This window comes from Stigmatopora nigra, chromosome 1, assembly GCF_051989575.1.
Source record: "Stigmatopora nigra isolate UIUO_SnigA chromosome 1, RoL_Snig_1.1, whole genome shotgun sequence".
Classification (NCBI taxonomy): Eukaryota; Metazoa; Chordata; class Actinopteri; order Syngnathiformes; family Syngnathidae; genus Stigmatopora; species Stigmatopora nigra.
Window position 1 is genome coordinate 15,295,786 of NC_135508.1, and position 19,741 is coordinate 15,315,526.

At 41.5% G+C, this 19,741-nt stretch overlaps 3 protein-coding genes across 3 annotated transcripts; 1 reads left to right on the forward strand and 2 right to left on the reverse strand.

Moving 5' to 3' along the window:
* The first annotated feature begins 1,363 nt into the window (after nt 1-1,363).
* Nucleotides 1,364-10,824, forward strand: LOC144196032 (glucose-6-phosphate 1-dehydrogenase-like). Its single transcript, XM_077716003.1, has 12 exons — nt 1,364-1,581; nt 5,968-6,005; nt 6,078-6,186; nt 6,817-7,034; nt 7,213-7,371; nt 8,524-8,649; nt 8,727-8,820; nt 8,924-9,110; nt 10,056-10,291; nt 10,355-10,431; nt 10,511-10,603; nt 10,684-10,824. Exons 1-12 carry the CDS (start codon nt 1,459-1,461, stop codon nt 10,769-10,771), a joined length of 1,548 nt encoding a protein of 515 aa, XP_077572129.1. The 5' UTR covers nt 1,364-1,458; the 3' UTR covers nt 10,772-10,824.
* LOC144199744 (uncharacterized) lies at nt 2,724-4,677 on the reverse strand. The gene is made up of 3 exons (XM_077721582.1): nt 4,541-4,677; nt 4,421-4,450; nt 2,724-4,090 (listed from the first exon to the last, which is right to left on the reverse strand). Exons 1-3 carry the CDS (start codon nt 4,593-4,595, stop codon nt 2,724-2,726), a joined length of 1,452 nt encoding a protein of 483 aa, XP_077577708.1. The 5' UTR covers nt 4,596-4,677.
* A 1,164-nt stretch (nt 10,825-11,988) lies between the features above and the next one.
* Nucleotides 11,989-19,115, reverse strand: LOC144199251 (ceramide kinase). The gene is made up of 13 exons (XM_077720757.1): nt 18,933-19,115; nt 17,003-17,098; nt 16,750-16,887; nt 16,541-16,669; nt 15,602-15,665; nt 15,379-15,524; nt 15,226-15,300; nt 15,005-15,157; nt 14,817-14,922; nt 14,087-14,190; nt 13,626-13,822; nt 12,964-13,232; nt 11,989-12,342 (listed from the first exon to the last, which is right to left on the reverse strand). Exons 1-13 carry the CDS (start codon nt 19,036-19,038, stop codon nt 12,261-12,263), a joined length of 1,665 nt encoding a protein of 554 aa, XP_077576883.1. The 5' UTR covers nt 19,039-19,115; the 3' UTR covers nt 11,989-12,260.
* Between the last annotated feature and the right edge of the window lie 626 nt (nt 19,116-19,741).

The following is a 19,741-nucleotide window of genomic DNA, read 5'->3' on the forward strand; positions in this document are numbered from 1 at the left end:
CATGAGAGTAGTAAATAGGAAAGACACAGCTGGTGAAACTAAGGGTTAATCCCATGCACAGGTCACACAAGTGAAAACACCCCAAATATCAAAACCCCAACAAAAGTGACTTTTTATACTTTTGAAATTTTTATATTAATTATTTCTGTTTTACTAGGAAAATGCACTTTGTGGGGTAGCACCACCAATTTTGTTATATGCAGCTGTGGATAATGACAATAAAGGCTTTTAATTTGATTTGATTTGGTTTGCAAACATGTCAGAACCAACATCTAACCTAAATGGTAAAGATTGGCTCTTGAAAGCCATATTTTGCTGTAATTAAATGAAATGAAAACATTGGAAAAATAAAGATAAGCATTTCCAGTCAATTAAAGTGAAAAATATTGGAGTCCAATTTCCCTTTTTATAGATTTTTTTCAATTCTTTTAAATGAACAAATGCAAAAGAGAGAGAGAGAGAGTTGAGAGAACGCACCACGAGTCTGAGGGCTCAACAACAAACAATCAAACAGATAGATAATCAATATATAGTAATGATAAATAATCAAAATATAAGTAATAGATATGTATATGTACTCAACACAAAAATTAGGTAGTAGTGAAAATAATATATAAGTAGTAGGCAAGAGGGATTTGTGAACATGACAGTGAGAGACAGAGTTGGAACAGCCATTAATGAACATGCATAATCTCATCTCATTTTCTGAACCGCTTTATCCTCATTTGGGTCGCGTGGGGTGCTGGAGCTTATCCCATCTGACCCCAGGCCAGAGGCGGCGGACAACCTGAATCGGTGGCCAGCCCATTAGAGGGCACAAGAAGACAGACAACCATTCACACTCACACCCATTCCTAGGGGCAATTTAGAGCGTCCAATCAGCCTACTATGAAGACCCAAATAATAGTAGGCACTGGAATAATAGTAGGGAGTGGAAAATTCCAAATGAATTAATAATAGTAGGCACCGGAATAATAGTACTCCTACTACTAATATTCATTATTTTTTGAATTTTCCACTGCCTACTATTATTCCGGTGCCTACTATTATTCGGGTCTTCATAGTACCATGCATGTCTTTGTAATCTGGGAGGAAATTGGAGTACCTGGACTAAACCCACGCAGGCCCAGGGAGAACATGCAAACTCGACACGGGTGGACCGACCTGGATTTGAACCCAAAGCTGTGAGGCCCACGCGCTAACCACTCCCTTCACTTGACCGCTCCATGCATAAATGTGTGTGTTATTAAATTAGAATATATTATCCGAGTTGAAATGAAGTATACTACCTATATAGATGTTTGTAAGTTGCACGGTTTGTTTCTCCTATAGGGAGCAGCATCGAGCCATTTTGCTTCTCAGTCTTTACTTTGCGTGCCTACGGCAAGGGGGGAGTTGGGGGGCTTGTGCGTCTGTGTATGTGTGTCATGTCTCCACGGTGGCAGTAAGTGGAAGCTGATGGAGTCGCAAAAGCAGACGGCGCCGTTAAGCCGCTCGGAGGTTTTCGGACAGCTCAGGAAGGAACTCCATGGACAGCTACAGGGCGATCGGTCCAACGTTTTCATCATCCTGGGAGCTTCGGTCAGTACTAAAGCTCACTTGACACCGACTCAAGTGTTCAGGCACTGTTTTTGCTTTTCGATTCAGAGCACAACAGTGCAGGGAAGGGGAAACTTTATTCTGCCTTCTTTGGCTTTTTCATCAGCACAATTTAAAAGGGTCTCGTTAGTATGCATCTAGTTAAATGCACTGTTGTGTTGGATATGCATTTGTTTGCAAATGGAATGGAATGCGTTCAAAGTTCAGAAAGTCTCTCTCTCCCCCTCCCTCTCTCTCCCCTCCCCCCCCTCCCTCCCTCCCTCTCTCTCTCTTTGTCTCTCTCTTTCTCTCTCTATCAATTGACCTTTGAACACCTCATACATACATACATACATGCTCAACATTTCTAAGATAATATACTTCTTAACTCATGAATAATAGGCTTCTGTATAAATCAAACATGCGGTTCATATTTGGATTGGGATATTTGGAAAATGAATGGATGAAGGAAGTATCTGGAATGTCACAAATTCATGTCAATCGGCATTAGTGGTGAAATCAATTGACCGATTCCAATTGCCGTGATGGCGACGCCTGGGGGTAGGAAAATGATTTATATAATAAAGATATACTATAGTGTGGTGTGGCCAGCACGTCGGCTTCACCGTTCTGGAGTCCTGGGTTCAAATCCAGGTTCAGAGGTAGCCCCCACCTTCAGCCCGAAAGTCATCTGGGATAGGATCTAGCACCCACACAATCCTTGAGGATAAAGCAGTCCAGAAAATAAGAGTATACTTGTTGCTTAATGATATTTACTTACACAAGCATATGCATGCAAAGTCACAGGTGGTAATCTAACATAGATTAAAGTCTATCCCTTTAGTGTTGTTTCCTGGGTTTGGGTTAAGAAAATAAATGCCATCCTTGAAAATTAAACTAGATGTCTCTACAATAAATTTTATCCAGAATACGTATATTTCATAAGCCAAAAGTTATTGACAATGATTGCTCTGAAAATTTATTTCAAAGTTTTCAAAACAGTCACACTAATGACTGAAATTAAATAGTAATCCTACTGGTTTGGGCTCCAAGTCAGCATTTTTACTTGTGTGTAGACATTTTAGGAGGAAGCTACTGTGGTAACAAGGATACTTTATTGCCACAAACAGAGACAATGGCAAACTTCAAACAAGGATGGTAAACACTTGGTTTTCAGAGTCATCATCCACTTTGTCATTCTGGTAGTCAGACATGTCGTAACTTAGAGTTAAACTGTGGCTCAGCGGCACCTGGGTGGCGTTGTGGCCCCCGTCGCTCAGCGGGACCCGGGTAGCGTTGTGGCCCCCGTCGCTCAGCGGGACCCGGGTAGCGTTGTGGCCCCCGTCGCTCAGCGGGACCCGGGTAGCGTTGTGGCCCCCGTCGCTCAGCGGGACCCGGGTAGCGTTGTGGCCCCCGTCGCTCAGCGGGACCCGGGTGGTGTTGTGGCCCCCGTCGCTCAGCGGGACCCGGGTGGTGTTGTGGCCCCCGTCGCTCAGCGGGACCCGGGTGGTGTTGTCGCCGTGGCCGTGGCCCCCGTCGCTCAGTGGGACCTGGGTGGCGTTGTCGCCGTGGCCGTGGCCCCCGTCGCTCAGTGGGACCTGGGTGGCGTTGTCGCCGTGGCCGTGGCCCCCGTCGCTCAGTGGGACCTGGGTGGCGTTGTGGCCGTGGCCCCCGTCGCTCAGCGGGACCCGGGTGGCGTTGTGGCCGTGGCCCCCGTCGCTCAGCGGGACCCGGGTGGCGTTGTGGCCGTGGCCCCCGTCACTCAGCGGGACCTGGGTGGCGTTGTCGCCGTGGCCCGCGTCACCCAGCGGGACCTGGGTGGTGTTGTGGCCGTGGCCCCCGTCGCTCAGCGGGACCCGGGTGGCGTTGTGGCCGTGGCCCCCGTCGCTCAGCGGGACCCGGGTGGCGTTGAGGCCGTGGCCCCCGTCGCTCAGCGGGACCTGGGTGGCGTTGTGGCCCCCGTCGCTCAGCGGGACCTGGGTGGCGTTGTGGCCCCCGTCGCTCAGCGGGACCTGGGTGGCGTTGTGGCCCCCGTCGCTCAGCGGGACCTGGGTGGCGTTGTGGCCCCCGTCGCTCAGCGGGACCTGGGTGGCGTTGTGGCCCCCGTCGCTCAGCGGGACCTGGGCGGCGTTGTGGCCCCCGTCGCTCAGCGGGACCTGGGCGGCGTTGTGGCCCCCGTCGCTCAGCGGGACCTGGGCGGCGTTGTGGCCCCCGTCGCTCAGCGGGACCTGGGCGGCGTTGTGGCCCCCGTCGCTCAGCGGGACCTGGGCGGCGTTGTGGCCCCCGTCGCTCAGCGGGACCTGGGCGGCGTTGTGGCCCCCGTCGCTCAGCGGGACCTGGGCGGCGTTGTGGCCCCCGTCGCTCAGCGGGACCTGGGTGGCGTTGTGGCCCCCGTCGCTCAGCGGGACCTGGGTGGCGTTGTGGTGGCTCTCACTCATGTAGCCTATTTGATCATTGCGCGAGTCAACATGGCTTGCATTGACATTCAATTCCACGCTCATCACTGGGTGGCCTTCACAAAAAAAGGAATATGTAAATTATTTCCAATCAATTTCTTGGGGTTTCAAACCCATGGAAAAAAAAAAGAAAAAGTTGAGTACCCATAAACCTCAAGGAAAGCTAGGTTTTCAAATTGACTAATGCTAGAATAACAGCAGAGACAAGGTTACTTTGCCAATTCACTGCCACCCTCCTTACTTCAAATTGGATATACATATCTATTAGTCCCATTGTGTTAAACATCAACCAAAGAAACCTTTAACAAGTCTCATCACAAACAGATGAGCATCAAAAATGTTCCTAACTGGCACACTGATTTTCTCTAGCACACCATTGTAATCACCTTTTGTAGCAGCAACAGAAGCACAAAAGCCTGCAGAGAAACAAAGTCATACCAGCATTCAGCAAGACAACAACAATAAAATATTTTTAAGCCTGGGTCTCAATCCATTCATTGTCTCACCTTTTCCCATCAAAACAGCATTTGCCAACACAAGTACAAGCCAACCCAGGGCCATGATGTCAATGTTGCAGTGTGAAATATGTCAGTCACAGTCTGTGAGGGAATTTAAAGCAAGAGTAAAGTGTGCACAAGTGGGAATAATTGGCTCCAATTAGCACTAACACACCTGCTAAATTTCATTAAACAAATGGCTAACCCCCATTTGAACAACAATGTTTGTTTTATTTCTTTTCAATGTCGTTATCTTTGTTTGGTAAAGATAGGGTAATTATTAATATTGAAAGAATGTTTTGTAAATAACTGCCCTCAAAAAAATGCCTTGTCATCTACCCTGCATTAAAAAAAACACTGATTATGCCAAAATTCAATGTACAATGCAATTTTATTATTTGGTGTGAACAAGGCCACCCCATAGTGCAGAGGTGCTCCGCCTGCCTTTGGTGTGGGTAGTCTGGGTTCAATTCCCATTTGGAGGTGGTGTGATTGTGACTATGTTTGCTCTGTTTGGCTGGCAAGCAATTTGGACAGCCTGTTGTTGCCTGGGATAGGCAACGGCACCCCATGTGAGCCTGCAAACCTCAGTTGTGTGGAAGATCAATGAAAGTAAGAACACAAAAAGATAACATTACAACACAAAATATATTTCTTTAAAAATATGAAAAATATATGTTATTGGTCACCATAAACAGAAACTTTTATTGACCTCATTAAAGTCGTTTGAGTGAATAGAGAGAAAGATACATAAATAAATCTGTACATACGCACAGGCATATTTAACAGAATGAAAATGCCCTTTATTGATTCATTTGACAGCAAGTTGCAAAGTGACATTGGATCGCCCCCCTATCAGCACAGAGAATACAAAATATATTAATGAAATCATGAATACAAAAAAAATTAATTCATTCGTTCCTTCCTTCATTTTTGTGATCTGCTTACTCTCACTAGTGTTGTAGGGGCTGCTGGAATCTATCCAGCTCACTTTGGGCATGAGGCAGGGGACACCCTGAATTGGTGGCCAGCCAATCACAACCATTCCAAATCTTGGGGCAATTTAAAATGTCCAACCACCCAACTATGCATGTTTTTGGAATGTGGGAGGAAACCAGAGTACCCGGAGAAAGCCTACACAAGCCTGGGAAGATTATGCTAACTCCACACAGGAGGACTGACATGGGTTTGAACCCAGGACCCCAGACCTGTGAGACTTGTGCGCGAACCAAAGATGGGCTAACCACTCGCTTGCAAGCCTCATTTGGTTTAGTGAGTTTTATTTTGAGGTTTAGCAGTGGGGAAAACTGTTATTTTTTTATTCCTGTTATTTTTAATGGGATATTTTGATGCCATTTATTGACATTTCACTTTATGTTGGCCAGAGGAAGAACTGGTTTATATTTTTAAACTGTCCCACCCATCTGATCTTGTAGGGAGATCTTGCAAAGAAGAAGATCTACGCCACATTATGGTGAGTTTTATCATACTAAAGCCCTCTAAGTTAAGTTAGATTACATAGACTTGGGTGCGTTCTCTTGATTAGGTGGTTGTACCGAGATGGTCTGCTCCCAGAGGAAACCTACTTTGTGGGCTTTGCGCGCTCAAACTTGACAATGGAGGACATCAAGGCAGCATGCCTGCCTTACATGAAGGTAGTTCTTGTTTTTTACTTGTCTTTAGTAGATCTTTAAATGAATCAATTCCACAGTTTGTTTACGTAACAAATTACTATGCTTTTAAACAATTGGGGGAAATCCAGATAATGTTTTAGGAAGCTTCTGATTGCTTTATTGACAACATTTGAGGTAAATAAAGGCACTTTTATTAGAAGACTCAACGGTAACATACATATATTTGAACAACATTATGGGAACATAAGGAAAATATTTCAAAATATTAGGAAAAGAATATGAGAACTCCAGTCTGATGTATCCTTTGGCGCAATTCCCAGATGCTTGAGTTAATTGCAAAGGCACGTTTGCAAAATATGCCATGTAGTATGACATGACTCAAATTAAATCCTCGGGCCAACATGATAATTCTTACATTTGGAGGACAAAGAGGGAATATTGCAAACTCAAAAGCACAGTCCCAACCAAAGAAATGGGTGATGTTGCATAATTCAGAGGGGTTGTTTTGCTATTGGAGGAACTGGTGTGCATCACAAAAAAATTAAATTTTAAAGGAAAGACTATTGTGTGTCCAACATCTGCCTCTCATTATGTCTTCTAAGACCTGATCTTCTGATGTGCACCCTTAACCTCTGATTTCCTTGTCCCGAGGTGACGGATAATGAGGGTGAGCGCCTGTCCGCCTTCTTCAGCAGGAATTCATATCTGAGCGGTTGCTACGACGATTCCAAATCCTTCCAAAAGCTCAACACTCACGTGTCCTCTCTCCCCGGCGGAGTGGAGGCCAACCGGCTCTTCTACCTGGCTCTGCCTCCCACGGTTTACCGCGACGTCTGCACAAACATTGCTGGCCACTGCATGAACCCTAAGTCAGCACACAGTATAGTTACATAACCTGATTTTTGTGACACTTATCCATGATGGTGTAGCACCTTTTATGGAAAGTTCAGCATGATTGCCTTCCACTGGGCTTCTTTCTTATCATACAAATTCAATAAAATGGAAAGTATAGCCCGACCTTATGATAAGCATTCATGTCCCCTGCAGGGGTTGGAACAGACTCATCGTTGAGAAGCCTTTCGGACGCGACCTGGGCAGCTCCCAAGAGCTGTCCGCGCACATGGCTTCACTTTTTTCCGAGGAACAGATCTACCGCATCGACCACTACCTGGGCAAAGAGATGGTTCAGAACCTCATGGTGCTCAGGTAACTTTTACTCAACACACATCAGCATTTCAGAGTCAGACAACATTTTAGCTTGAAAAAAGCCTGAAAAATAAGCCTTCAATTCTCAGATCTTTCTTGTGATTATAATTAATTTTTATGAGATAAACTATCAGGAGCTTGATTAGCTCAGCTTACTGGTCAGTGGTTAATTTATTATATGCTTCCCGGAGTTGGCATAAGAAATCCAAATCGATACTAGTACTAATACAGAAAAATCAAAGGATGAGAGGGCCAATTTGAAATATTTTCACTAAACAGAGGATCTTTGTATTTTTTAAAAGTTTGGTTTGTGCTACGCCATCCCTCCCCAGTCAAATTGGATTGGACAGCTATTGCCCTCAATGGCTCTGAAACATGATCGCTCAAAGCCAACCTTCGCAATTCAAATGGGTTTGATGTCAAGAACTGTTGACAGCAGCGAATGAATTAACAGCGACAAGCAACAAAATGATCTAAAAGTATAAGGATATTGCACTATATATTTCCACCACTGAAACAAATTTTACAATGACCATTTTGAGGATAAGCAGTACAGAAAACACGAAAAAAAACTTTTTAACACCAAGAGAAAATCTCCAGCAACAGTAATAAAGTACCGGAAAATCACAACAAAGCTTCCTCAAAAGCCTTAGTATACTTGGTCTAATTTTATTTTTAAACAAAAAAAGAAAAAGGAAAGAAGCCTCAATCAGCCTGTTTGGTGGCCAAGTGGTTAGCGTCTCAGTATCACCCTTCTGAGTTGGTGTTCAATCCCATGTGGAATGTGGATGGAGTTTGCATGTTCTCCTCCGGTGTCCTCCTACATCTCAAAAACATGCATGGTAGGCTGATTGAACACTCTAAATTGTCACTTAGTTTGAGTGTAAATGGTTGTTCGTATGCTTGTGGCCTGCGATTGGCCGGAAACAAATTCAGGGTGTCCTCATCGCCGCCATCTTGCCTATAGTGGGTTGGATTGGGCCAAGTAACCCTTGTGAAGATAAGCGGAAGATAAAAATATTTTTTGAGGGGGTTAGAGCAAGTGGATTTTCTCAGAAACTATGTAGAATATTTTATATGTAGATTATTGCTAATTGGATGGGTGGAATTTAAGTATCCATCAATTCAGGAATTGTCCTTCTCTTTTTCTAGGTTTGGCAATCGTATCTTCGGACCAATCTGGAACAGGAACAGCGTGTCCTGTGTGGTGCTCACCTTCAAGGAGCCATTTGGGACCTACGGTCGTGGAGGTTACTTTGATGATTTTGGGATCATTCGGTGAGCAAGATGGCCCGTCCCTCCTTCTTCCGTGATAGGCATTTGTTCTAGTTTGTTCTTTTTTCTTGTGAATACAGAGACGTGATGCAAAACCATCTACTACAGATGCTTTGCTTGGCCGCCATGGAGAAGCCCGCCTCCACAGGGCCAGATGACGTGAGAAATGAGAAGGTAACAGCAAGGCTCTCTGTATGGGATTGTTTTCACAGTACACCTTTTAGTTTCATGTTTGAGTGATTCTCAACCCTTGATTTTAATTTGGCCTGTGCTCTAGGTGAAGGTGTTGAAGTGCATCGCTCCTGTGGATCCCTCCGAGGTGGTCCTTGGGCAGTATGTCGGGGACCCCAAGGGCGAGGGTCTGGCCAAATTGGGGTACCTGGATGACCCTACCGTCCCCGAGGGCTCCTGCACTCCCACCTTTGCCATGGCTGTGCTCTATGTGCACAATGAAAGATGGGACGGTAAAAGCTTTTCATTCCAGTCTATTTACGTCCTTGTTGACTTTGAGATTTTGAACAATCCAGATGAAAATAACCATGTAAAAACTCATAAAGATGTTGTTTAGGAGTACTTTTTGTGCCCTATGCTAAAATCTTAAGAAGAAAATAAGAGAAATTAACGCTCTAAATGATTTTTTTTCACTGTCTAATGACTAAACTATCTCAAATTAAACAAATACTCAACACAACTATATACCATACCAAAAACCTTTTGTCATAGTTTTACGTATTTCACACAATCAATGAATCAATCTTCCAAAAGAATAGCTAAAACAAAGTATAGGCTGACCCAAAAAGATGCGTACCCATTAGTTTCGAAAATGTCTCCGTTGGTACGCATCTTTTTGGGTGACCCTTCCATTTTTCAAATTTTGAATTCAATTGAATTGAATACCTATATTGTTATTATACAAGTAGAATGAGATTTAAAACTTTACCATGAAGTGCACGAGTCAACATCATAAGTAATCAACTGTTGTGCATATGATCAAAATACAATTTATTTATTTTTTTCCAAAGTTACGCTGTTTCACGATCCTACTTTTTGTCTCCCAATACAAATTTCCACTTAGGTGTTATCGGCCACTACTGTACACAAAACATGCACACTCGCTGCCACTGTCCCACTTCAAATAGTTTGGAGTCTACTACTGAAAAACCCTTTTAAATTCGCAACAGAAGAATATTTTAACATTCATCATCATCTTAGCAAGAGCGACATATGCTACTTTTTTACGGCAGTGTTCGTAGCTGGTAGGGCTCAAAATCTCAAATTAGAGACCATCAGCATGTTATGATCATTAGAACCGCTAAGTGAATAGCTAGTAAACAGCTAGTAAACAGCTACCTTCAACTTCTAAGAAAAAGCTGATGGTGGGGAATTGTGTCTGTTTTATTCCTTTAAAGGTGTGCCTTTCATCCTACGTTGCGGTAAAGCTCTCAACGAGCGTAAGGCCGAGTTACGGCTCCAGTTCACTGATGTACCAGGGGACATCTTCGCAAATGAATGTCAAAGGAACGAGCTGGTCGTTCGAGTTCAGCCGGACGAAGCCATCTATCTAAAGATGACCACCAAGAGGCCAGGAGGTCACTTCAGGCCAGAAGAAACTGAGTTGGATCTCACCTATAAGAGCAGATACAAGGTAACCAATCAATTCTCCTTGAAAAGCATTGGTAGACTAACATTTTACATGTTCTCCTGGCAGAATGTCAAGCTCCCGGACGCATACGAGAGGCTCATACTGGATGTCTTCTGTGGCAATCAGATGCATTTCGTCCGCAGGTTGGCCTCGCTTGTTTTTACCCATTTGGTTGTTGCAAAGAAGGTTAGTCGTTGACCTTTGTATCCACATCTTGCTCAGTGATGAATTGCGGGAGGCTTGGAGAATTTTCACTCCGCTCCTCCACAAAATTGAAGAAAATAAGAGCCGCCCTTTACCCTACAAATACGGAAGGTAATGAATAACAGCCTACTAAGGTAAAAATATCTAGTCTGCTTGTTTGTTGAGGAGCTTCATCTAATTTTTATGTTCAGTCGCGGACCAAAAGAAGCTGACGAGCTGCTGAAGACGGCTGGGTTCCACTATGAGGGGAAATACAAATGGGTGCAACCTCATATGTGAAACAATCACACACACACACACACACACACACACACCAGGTTACTGCTGAAAGGTTTAAAAATAATAAAGTTGAAAATGACACCCCTGCATTGGATTTTATTGGCAGTCCAAGTGATAAGTTGGATGAATGGACAACTTTACGAGGAGCAAGTAAAAAAGTTTGAAGTGGATATCGGCCAAATAACATTTATGTGGATGCCTGTTAAGTTGATGGATTTAAGTACATGATTTGAAGACCTTTAACGGCGTTAATAGACGTAGCAGGTTTTGGTTCATAAAATGTTTTTTGTGGTTTCCATTACAATATTTTTCATGGTTTCCCCTTTTTGACAACTTTATTTAATTATTGCTTGGCAAAGTAACATATTTAACTAACACCAGCCAAAGAATACTAATGAAGAGGGAAAATTGTCCTCTGTTAGGGGAATTAGTACAAAAAATACATACATACACACGTGTACATACACATACATACACAAATGATCATCTTCCATACCACCCACCCTCGAAAGGGTTGCGGGGGTTGCTGGAGCCTAACCCAGATGTCTTTGGGTGAAAGGCAGACTACACTCTAGACTGGTTGCCAGTCAGTCGTAAGGCACATAGAGATACAAATAATCATCCGCACACCAATCATTCCGCCACCAGCGGGAATTGAGCCCACGCTTGCCCACACCAAAGTCAGGCAAGTGAACCACTACACCACGAGGTGACTACTATATACACACACTTGCCACTTATAATCCAGAAATTACACCATGTAATTATATTCGGTGTCAATTCTTCCCACCCTTTCCTGGTTCACGTCCACTATACTATCCCCAACTAACTATTAACTTCTACCACTACTACTCAATCAATAACAGCCTTTCTATTTCCATAACCGCTGACATCATCGCTGAATGTAATACACTTGATGTTTTTTCAAAGCACAAGAGGGAGGAACAAGTTCATCCACTTTGACGGATCATGTTTTTGTTGCCAGAAGTCACGGACTATAGTAAACTGTTGCTTCGACAAAGAGAATAACACCCTGAAAGGGATTTCCTGAACAATACCGTGCATTTAATCTTTCTGGCATACTGTATGCCCTGGTTTAACAGTTGACCAGTTTAACACACTATTCAAGAGATTTTTTTTATATATATTTAAGGTCTAGACTGAATGCACAATTGTTGACTACATTAAAAGTTGATTAATAAATCAACGAGAAACTATTCATTTTTATTCATTCGTTTATTCAGATTTTCAAATTATAAATAAGAAACAACTGTCATTTCTTGTTATTGAGATAAATCTGCTCAATTAACGTGTCATAAGTACATAAGGGAATACCACTCAGTTATGCTAGGACTACTGTACAAAATAGATATTTGGACATAAAAATAAATAGTTTATTTAATTTGTTCCACTGGTAAAAATAGCTTTTGGCAAAGCCCCCTTCTTTTGAGTTGCTTCCTCTTTACCTCGTTTGGTTGGCCAAAATATTTCACAGTTGGCCATTTTCTGATTGAACGGCCGCTGTGTCTTCAATGCCTCTGGCGTAAAGTTTCACTAGCTGCCCGTGGATCCTAAAAAGACAAAAGAACACACTGCAATAGTACATTTTTTTCTTACTGATGGCGCCAACTCCCATTAATTTTTGTTTTAATTTTTATAAACCGGTTTTATTGTTATGAATCATTATTCATGCTTTAAGCACCACGTCTAATAAAAAAGATAAAGATTCTCATTGAGTTATGCTAAAAAAAAATAATAAAAGATTTGTCATATTCTTTATATTAAATATATATAATGTGATTTAACAGCTAGAATACACAATATTGATAATTTTCATCATAATTATTTATTGACAATAATAGTAAAAGAAACTATTGTAAATGCATATGTACTTGATTGAATAGTATAACCTTTTCAGTTCAATAAGTATTTGAACACCCTGCTATAAAGCATGTTTTCCCAAATATATTTAACTAGGTGATACTTAGAGTGTATCTTTACTACTGTATAAAAAGTATAAATTAAATTTGTGATATATTTAAAAAGTTAAAAATGACAATGTGAACCTATTTTTAATAATAAATATTTTACTATCAGGAACAAAATTTGACATTTCATTGGACTTTTATCTTCTCGTTTCAAACCCTAAACATGGCCCTGGCACAGAGCATTTGACGGTTATATCATCTCACCTGCACTGTATGTCAGTGAAGGGCAGAATCTCGCCGTCACAGTTCCACACGGACCTAGTTGGCGCTCTGCTGCAGCAGATTCCGCACGTGGCTCTTGAAAGTGGCGTGCATTTGCTGCGAAGTTGCTGCAGAGATCCATCCCTGCTTAAATCCTCCACTTCTGATGGACTGGGTTCTTGCACCACCCTGTACGTGTCGTCCTCTTCAATGGAGGAGACCGAAAATCGAATTGCCTTCACACGGTGGACCTCCACAAAAGGAAGATCGAACTAAAGCAAAAGGAGAAAAAAAAAAAAAGAAATGACCATCAAAAAATATGAACTTAAAACTGGATTGGACAACTAATGCCTTCAGTGGTGGGGAAATCCTTGCTAGTTTAAATATATTTGATGTCTATAACTCAATGGGAGTCAATGCGTTTGATGCATTTTCCTAAATGGACTTCAAAATGTTCACATTAGTAAATGGGGAGAAACTGTTTGGGATACTAGCTTTATCTAGTGCTAAATCTGAAAAGTGCAACAGAATGTAAGCTGAATTTAAGCTTCTTATGCAGGCCTATAATTTTTTGGGGTTGTTGTTGTAAAAATCAGTAGATCTTCTTTGCGACAGGTCTGAAAAAGATGATATAAAATACTTTTTATACAATTAAACCACTACACCTGGTCTTGCGAGCTGGTGTGCCTGTAGAGGTACTTGAGGAAGCCCAGAGGGTTGGAGTCCCACACCAGGATGAGGTCACCCGTCCCGTCAGCTAGGTGAGCGGACGGTGAGAGGCCAAGAGGACTTTTTGGGCACGAGCAAGACATGCAAGTGAGCGAGACGCAGCGGAACCTGCCCTCGACCTTCACCCATTCACCTGAAAAAGAATAATGGCCAATCCTCTAATGGCAAATGTTTTAATAACCATCCTTCGCTATTTCCTGACCATTAACCGGAAACATTAGACGTCATGCTAAAAGTGCTCACAATAATTTAAATTTCCAAACGAGGTAAACTTTGAATGACATGTTGGAATTGGACCAGTATTCATAACACAACAATCGTTTCAACGCGATCCCATACACACACACACAAAAAAAAATGATCATGGTGACAGAGTAAATGTGTGTGTGTGTTTTACCTTCTGGTTCACTGCCAATGATGCTGTGCTGAGAGCTACAAAGTGAGCTTGATTCTGAAGACTGGATGAAAAGTCTCTCCGTGCTGCTGGAACACACATCGCACCTAAAGACAAGAAATACACAAAACCCTAGTGCAATGTGATACAGGAACGTATAACCCCAATAATAGAGAAATTATACATCCGTATTTATCCTTCCTTTTGTATCAAATTTCTCATGATATAAAATGAGGATTCACTGTACTAAACTTCAAAGTGTTGATATTTATATATATATATATATACATATATATTTTATATTTCAACAACACACTTACATATTTATTTATTAACTTAATTATTACCTATTTATTTATGTCTAAAATGTCTTTTCCTGTGTCTATATTCTCACCCTCTTGCTACTGTGACAGTGAAATTTCCAGAATATGAGATGAATAAAGTTATCTAATCTAATAGACCAAGGAAGTGAAGTAGGCTTCATCTCAGTCTCATACAGAGAACACCAGAAACTGATGGTACAAACACGGTAAAGTGTATATGCCAATTTTCTTAGCTAACTTCTACCTGTTTCAAGTCTATCAGCATTTATTTGCTGTACATATTCAGCGTGTCTGACGTCACGTTCTAACATTTTCTCCATGATCAGATTTCTGCTACTTTGAGCAACTGTATTTCACACAAATTTCAGTAAATCGCTTGCTCTTATTTCTTTCATTCCCTGATCACTTACCCCGAAAGGCACCGCGTCTTGTCCCTAGGGCTGGAAATAAGCGGGTCTGCCGGCAGAAAGTGAACCACCCCTGCGTAGCTTCTGTTGCTCAGATACACCAACGTACCTGCGTGCACAAAACGGATCATGCATGGCAACTCACACCATTTCAACAACTATTTTTCTTTTTGTTTTAAATGTATGCATACCAGCGTAGTCATATCTGAGCGGTCCCATCCAGCGTTTTTTCTCACTCTGCGCCAGCACGTCTCCGTAGAACCCGTAACCAAGCAGAGAGACGGAGTAGCGCACCAAAGTGTTAGCGTGATGTACAGAACAAACATCCAGAGGCTGAGAGTCTCCTGAAAATACAACATGGCTACTCAATTAGTCACTATTGCCATCCCAGCACGTGTTCACAATCAATTACCGATGATGATGTGCAGTGCTGACGTAACTGGATCGCTCACTCCTACAGTGGCATAGCAGACACAATCTGTGGAGCCTAGAGGAATCAAATAAAATAACTAAATAAAATGGCTTTGCGAGGTAAAGTGACTTTTTTTTTGTGCTCGGCACAGACCTGCCGGAATGATGCCAATGTGAAGCGGACACGCTTGTAAGGCAACTGACGGATCGTTCTCGCACAGGCCCGCTTCTTGTTGCGTGCGACCAATCAGGCCGTGAAGCACCTCGCTGAACATGCCGTCGCCACCAACGCATACTACGCTGTAGGACGTGGAAAGACATGGACAAACGTTAGACGAGGGGACACAAACATGCACACGGATATAGTAAACACTGACCCGTCGTAGCCAGCGAGGTCTTTTTTGAGGAGGTGGTCTCTGGCTTGGTTGGCTCGTTCTGTTACTATTTGCGTGAAAAAGAGAGTGAATGTTAAAAACCTTCAAAAGAAAGAAAAAAATATTTGGATAAAGTGGTTCAGAAAATGAATGAATGAAATCCAAATCTCGCTCTTCCTATCCTATGAAGTTTTACTTAAAAATATGCAAAACACCAGTCATGAAATGCTTGTTTTAATTAAAAAATAAAGAAAAAAGTCAACCAAGTGGTTAGTACATGGGCCTCACAGTTCTGGGGTCGAGGGTTCGACCCCATGTCCTTACTGTGTAGAGCAGGGGTGTCCAAACTTTTTCCAAAGAGGGCCAGATTTGGTAAGGTGAAAAGGTGTGCGGGCCGACTATTTAGCCTGACATTCTTTGAACCATTAACATTAAATACAAATTAACTTTTTGGGATTTTTTTTAATTACAAATGGCATACTTTTACTTTTTTTTTTTACATTTAGGTTTTTACCAAAATAACAAACCACAAAAAATTAAGAAAACTATTTTATACTGTGGTCAACAGTGCTGGTGGGCCGTGTATTATTGATTTCATGATAGAGGCCGCGGGCCGGTAAACATTTGTCCACGGGCCTTAATTGGCCCGCGGGCCAGACTTTGGACATGCCTGGTGTAGAGTTTGGGTTGTCTCCGAGTATTCCGGTTCAGAAAATGAATGAATAAATGAATAAAATTTGACATTTTGGATTCCTCACCTTAAGATTTTAATTCAATGAGGCCAATGCAGTTTTATAAAACATGTTTTCACATGACTGAAAAATCCAAAAAGGCTGCAAAAGGGAAGTATTAAAAAAACAGTCTCCGAAAAAGTTAAAAACAGGGGTGAGACCTAAAAGAAGAGAAGCGCTTTACAATTAGACTATCTCCTTGTTTTCTTACCGATAACATGACAGTTGATACCAGCTAGCTCAAAGAGGGGAGAAGCCAGAGAGTCATAAATGTGCTTTCCTTTCTTCTTCCCTCCAAATGGATTAATAAACACCAATAATTTATTTGGACGCAAAGGACCTGAAAGAGGATTGTCATGGATATTAAATTTCATTTTCAAGCATATGCAAGATACCTGAAATGAAATAAAGCATGCTTACAATGAGTTTTGAGAGCAGCTCTCAAATGCTTGGTCCACTGGTCTCTCAGGACTCGACTAGGGCAGCTAAACTGAGTCTGACTCAGTCGCCATAGCAACCCACGGGAGCTGCCGCTTCGGACACGCTTTACGTAGAACACTGGAACACAAAACGAGATATAAAAAAAAAGCAAAGCTTTATGTTTTCTATAATGTGTAGCGGTAATTTGCGCCATGCAAACGGACAGTAGTAAGTAGTTCTTGTGCTGACCCACCAGTGAAGTCTTTGTCCGAGTCCTTGACAGATTTGCGGGGCAGAACGTTGACTCTCCCCTCCTCCACGCCGACCACATCTGATACCGACACTGAAACTGAAAACCGAGCAAATTTAAACATGAAACAGGAATCAGTGATCTGCCTTTTTCCATTCAAGGAAATCAATTTACGTATATACAAACATGACACCAATTTAATTCGATCCCAAAAACTTTTGCTTAAAATGGAACAGTGATAGTTAGTCGTAGTGAACAAAAGTGGACATTTTTTTTATAAGTGGCACGTTTCAGCGAGCATCTACAGCAGGGGTATGGAACCTATGGCTCGGGAGCCACATATGGCTCTTTGGATGGGTGTATATGGCCCTCCAATAACTTGTGAGGTAAACTATGTAAACTGCTGGTGAGAAAGCGCAGGAATAGGAGCGTATGTTGGTATTATGGCATTGACACTTCCCCCAGCGCCTTATAATCTTTTTTTTTTCATTACACTCTTTTGCATGGATTTTCCCATTGATACTCATTGATCAGCAACAATGTAACAATGTTGTCAAAAGAATTCAGGCACTTTTTGTACTTTAAAAGTGGTAAAGTGACTAAAAAAGGCACACATTTTCATGTATGTTGACTTTTAAATTCAGAGCATAGCTCTCAAGGATTAACATTTAAAAAATATGAATTGTTTTTGGCTCTTTCCATAAAAAAGGTTCCAGACCCCTGATCTACAGCATTTTAAAATTGTTTACTTAGCATATTGACACATATTCACAATTTGAATGATTTCATTTCAGTGTCTTTAAAAAGGTAATGTGGACACCCCTCCCAATTCAGGTGGATGGGATGTCTTTTACCGCAAAAGACAGCTAATGTGCTGGCTTTCTTATTTCATACATCTGGCCAGTCTATTTGGATGATACGGTAACAACATTGGATACTTTGTTTGAAGTTCAAACCTGACACCACATTGAAGGCCCCTGTCACAGTTGGGCTTGTTGATGCTGTTGAACCGGTTTCGCGTGTTTCCTGGTCGACCTCCAAGTTGTTACTGATAGTCACTCTCTAAGCGGCAATGATAACAATAAAATGAAGCCCAATTTTGGTTGGAAACTTCAAAATCCAAGGAAATGCTCTTATTCTTGTTTATTTTTTTAAACCTTGGAAATCATTGATTTGCTGAACTGAACATTAAGCTTCTGCCTTTTTATACATTGAGAAGCAAGATTTGTTGTATCTTTTTAGACAACCGTTGCCTAAAACCTCTTTTTTGGTTTTGTTTTTGGATCGTGTTTTTGTTTTGATGATTGTATCTTTTATGACTAAACACTACTTTGATTTTGACAGGAAAAAGAAAAATGCCTCTTTTGCTTGGAAATGGAGTTACGTTAGGTTTTTCAAATTGGATTATGTGCAAGTAATCATCAATATTTTTTTACTTCAAGCAATTGTGTACATCCACACTGCCAAGTACCTCACAGTTAAAAACAATGTACATCTTCTGCTCACTTTTCAAATAATTGTAAAACTTCCACAATTCCCTATTATACAACTCTAAATACATCTATGTATCAATGTTACAAAAATTTTACCAATCCTTTCAACATTTTCCCCCAAAACAATGCAAAAAAAGGAAATGGGCCAGTACATCAAAATTCTATTCTTTTAAATTACAAACTTATAATAATTAACGCCATCACAATGAGTTTCCATTTATAATTTTCAAGATGTTTTATTTACATATCACTATCCATTTGCCTATTTGTGAATACTGATGAAATTGTTCCTTTAAAATAAAAAATAATTTAAAAAGTAATTTCAAAAAAAAAGCATCATTGCTCCCGATTGGTTTCAGTCGCCGAACACGCGTGAGTTCGACTTTTTCGCAACTCGACCGAGTATTATTGCCTGAATTAGATAGGAAAGTTTGACATACTGGTTTGGTTTTCGTTGTTCTTCTTATCTAATCGGGTCCACTTGAAATTCCAGCCGGTGAGGGTGGCTCGATGGCGCTTGTTGCCGAGCCATAAACTGGACTCCATCTGGACGCCAATTCTGCCTCCCTGCTGAGTTTGCAAGCTTCACTGACACCGACAAATACCGAACAGGAGTTATTGTTGTGATCATGGTTAGCCAATGAACGACAGCGATGCTGGATTTTGTTATTTATGGAGAAGCAACCTACTTGTAAATTGAACGCTGATTGGCCGATGATGTCGTATCATTTCAATGTTTAAAGGTAGGGGTGATGAGAAAATATTTGGCCTCAAAGTGGTACGTTTTTTTGTAATTTTTAAATTGGATTGTTTTGGTTTAATGTCCAATTTATGTTTAATCTGTATTATGTAGATTTGTTTTGATTGGCCTGTTAGAAATATATTTTTCAGACTCAGTTTCTTCCCATTTATTTATTATATTTATGTATCTGTTTGTTTGTTGTCATAATTTATGCACTTCCCTAAATATTTATGTTGTTGAATACTTATGTTGACTACTTATTTATTCATTACTTATTATCTCTCATGTAATCTCATTTTCGAACCGCTTTCTTCTCATTAGGGTCGCGGGGGTGCTGGAGCCTATCCCAGCTGTCTCAGGGCTGTTAAAAGACTGCTGTGAATGAGTTAAGTTAATAATAACGTTTGCATGGATGCTCACTGTCATTGAAAGGATATATTTGCATAGCTATTGTATGGAAATTGTGAAAAACTGAAGCAGAACTGAAATGCTCTACTATTTGATGGT

Bases quoted from the DNA above. Each gene is read 5' to 3' on its own strand.
- LOC144196032 (XM_077716003.1), top strand. From the start codon at position 1,459: ATGGAGTCGCAAAAGCAGACGGCGCCGTTAAGCCGCTCGGAGGTTTTC. The intron at 6,006-6,077 runs GTGAGTTTTATC...TCTCTTGATTAG, and splicing joins AAGATCTACGCCACATTATG to GTGGTTGTACCGAGATGGTC. The intron at 7,035-7,212 runs GTCAGCACACAG...TGTCCCCTGCAG, and splicing joins GGCCACTGCATGAACCCTAA to GGGTTGGAACAGACTCATCG.
- LOC144199251 (XM_077720757.1), bottom strand. From the start codon at position 19,038: ATGGAGTCCAGTTTATGGCTCGGCAACAAGCGCCATCGAGCCACCCTC. The intron at 14,191-14,816 runs GTAAGTGATCAG...TCTTGTCTTTAG, and splicing joins AAGACGCGGTGCCTTTCGGG to GTGCGATGTGTGTTCCAGCA. The intron at 13,233-13,625 runs GTGTAGTGGTTT...CTTTTGCTTTAG, and splicing joins ACACCAGCTCGCAAGACCAG to TTCGATCTTCCTTTTGTGGA.
- LOC144199744 (XM_077721582.1), bottom strand. From the start codon at position 4,595: ATGGCCCTGGGTTGGCTTGTACTTGTGTTGGCAAATGCTGTTTTGATG. The intron at 4,451-4,540 runs GTGAGACAATGA...GTTTCTCTGCAG, and splicing joins TGCTGTTTTGATGGGAAAAG to GCTTTTGTGCTTCTGTTGCT. The intron at 4,091-4,420 runs GTGATTACAATG...TTTTTTGTGAAG, and splicing joins TTCTGTTGCTGCTACAAAAG to GCCACCCAGTGATGAGCGTG.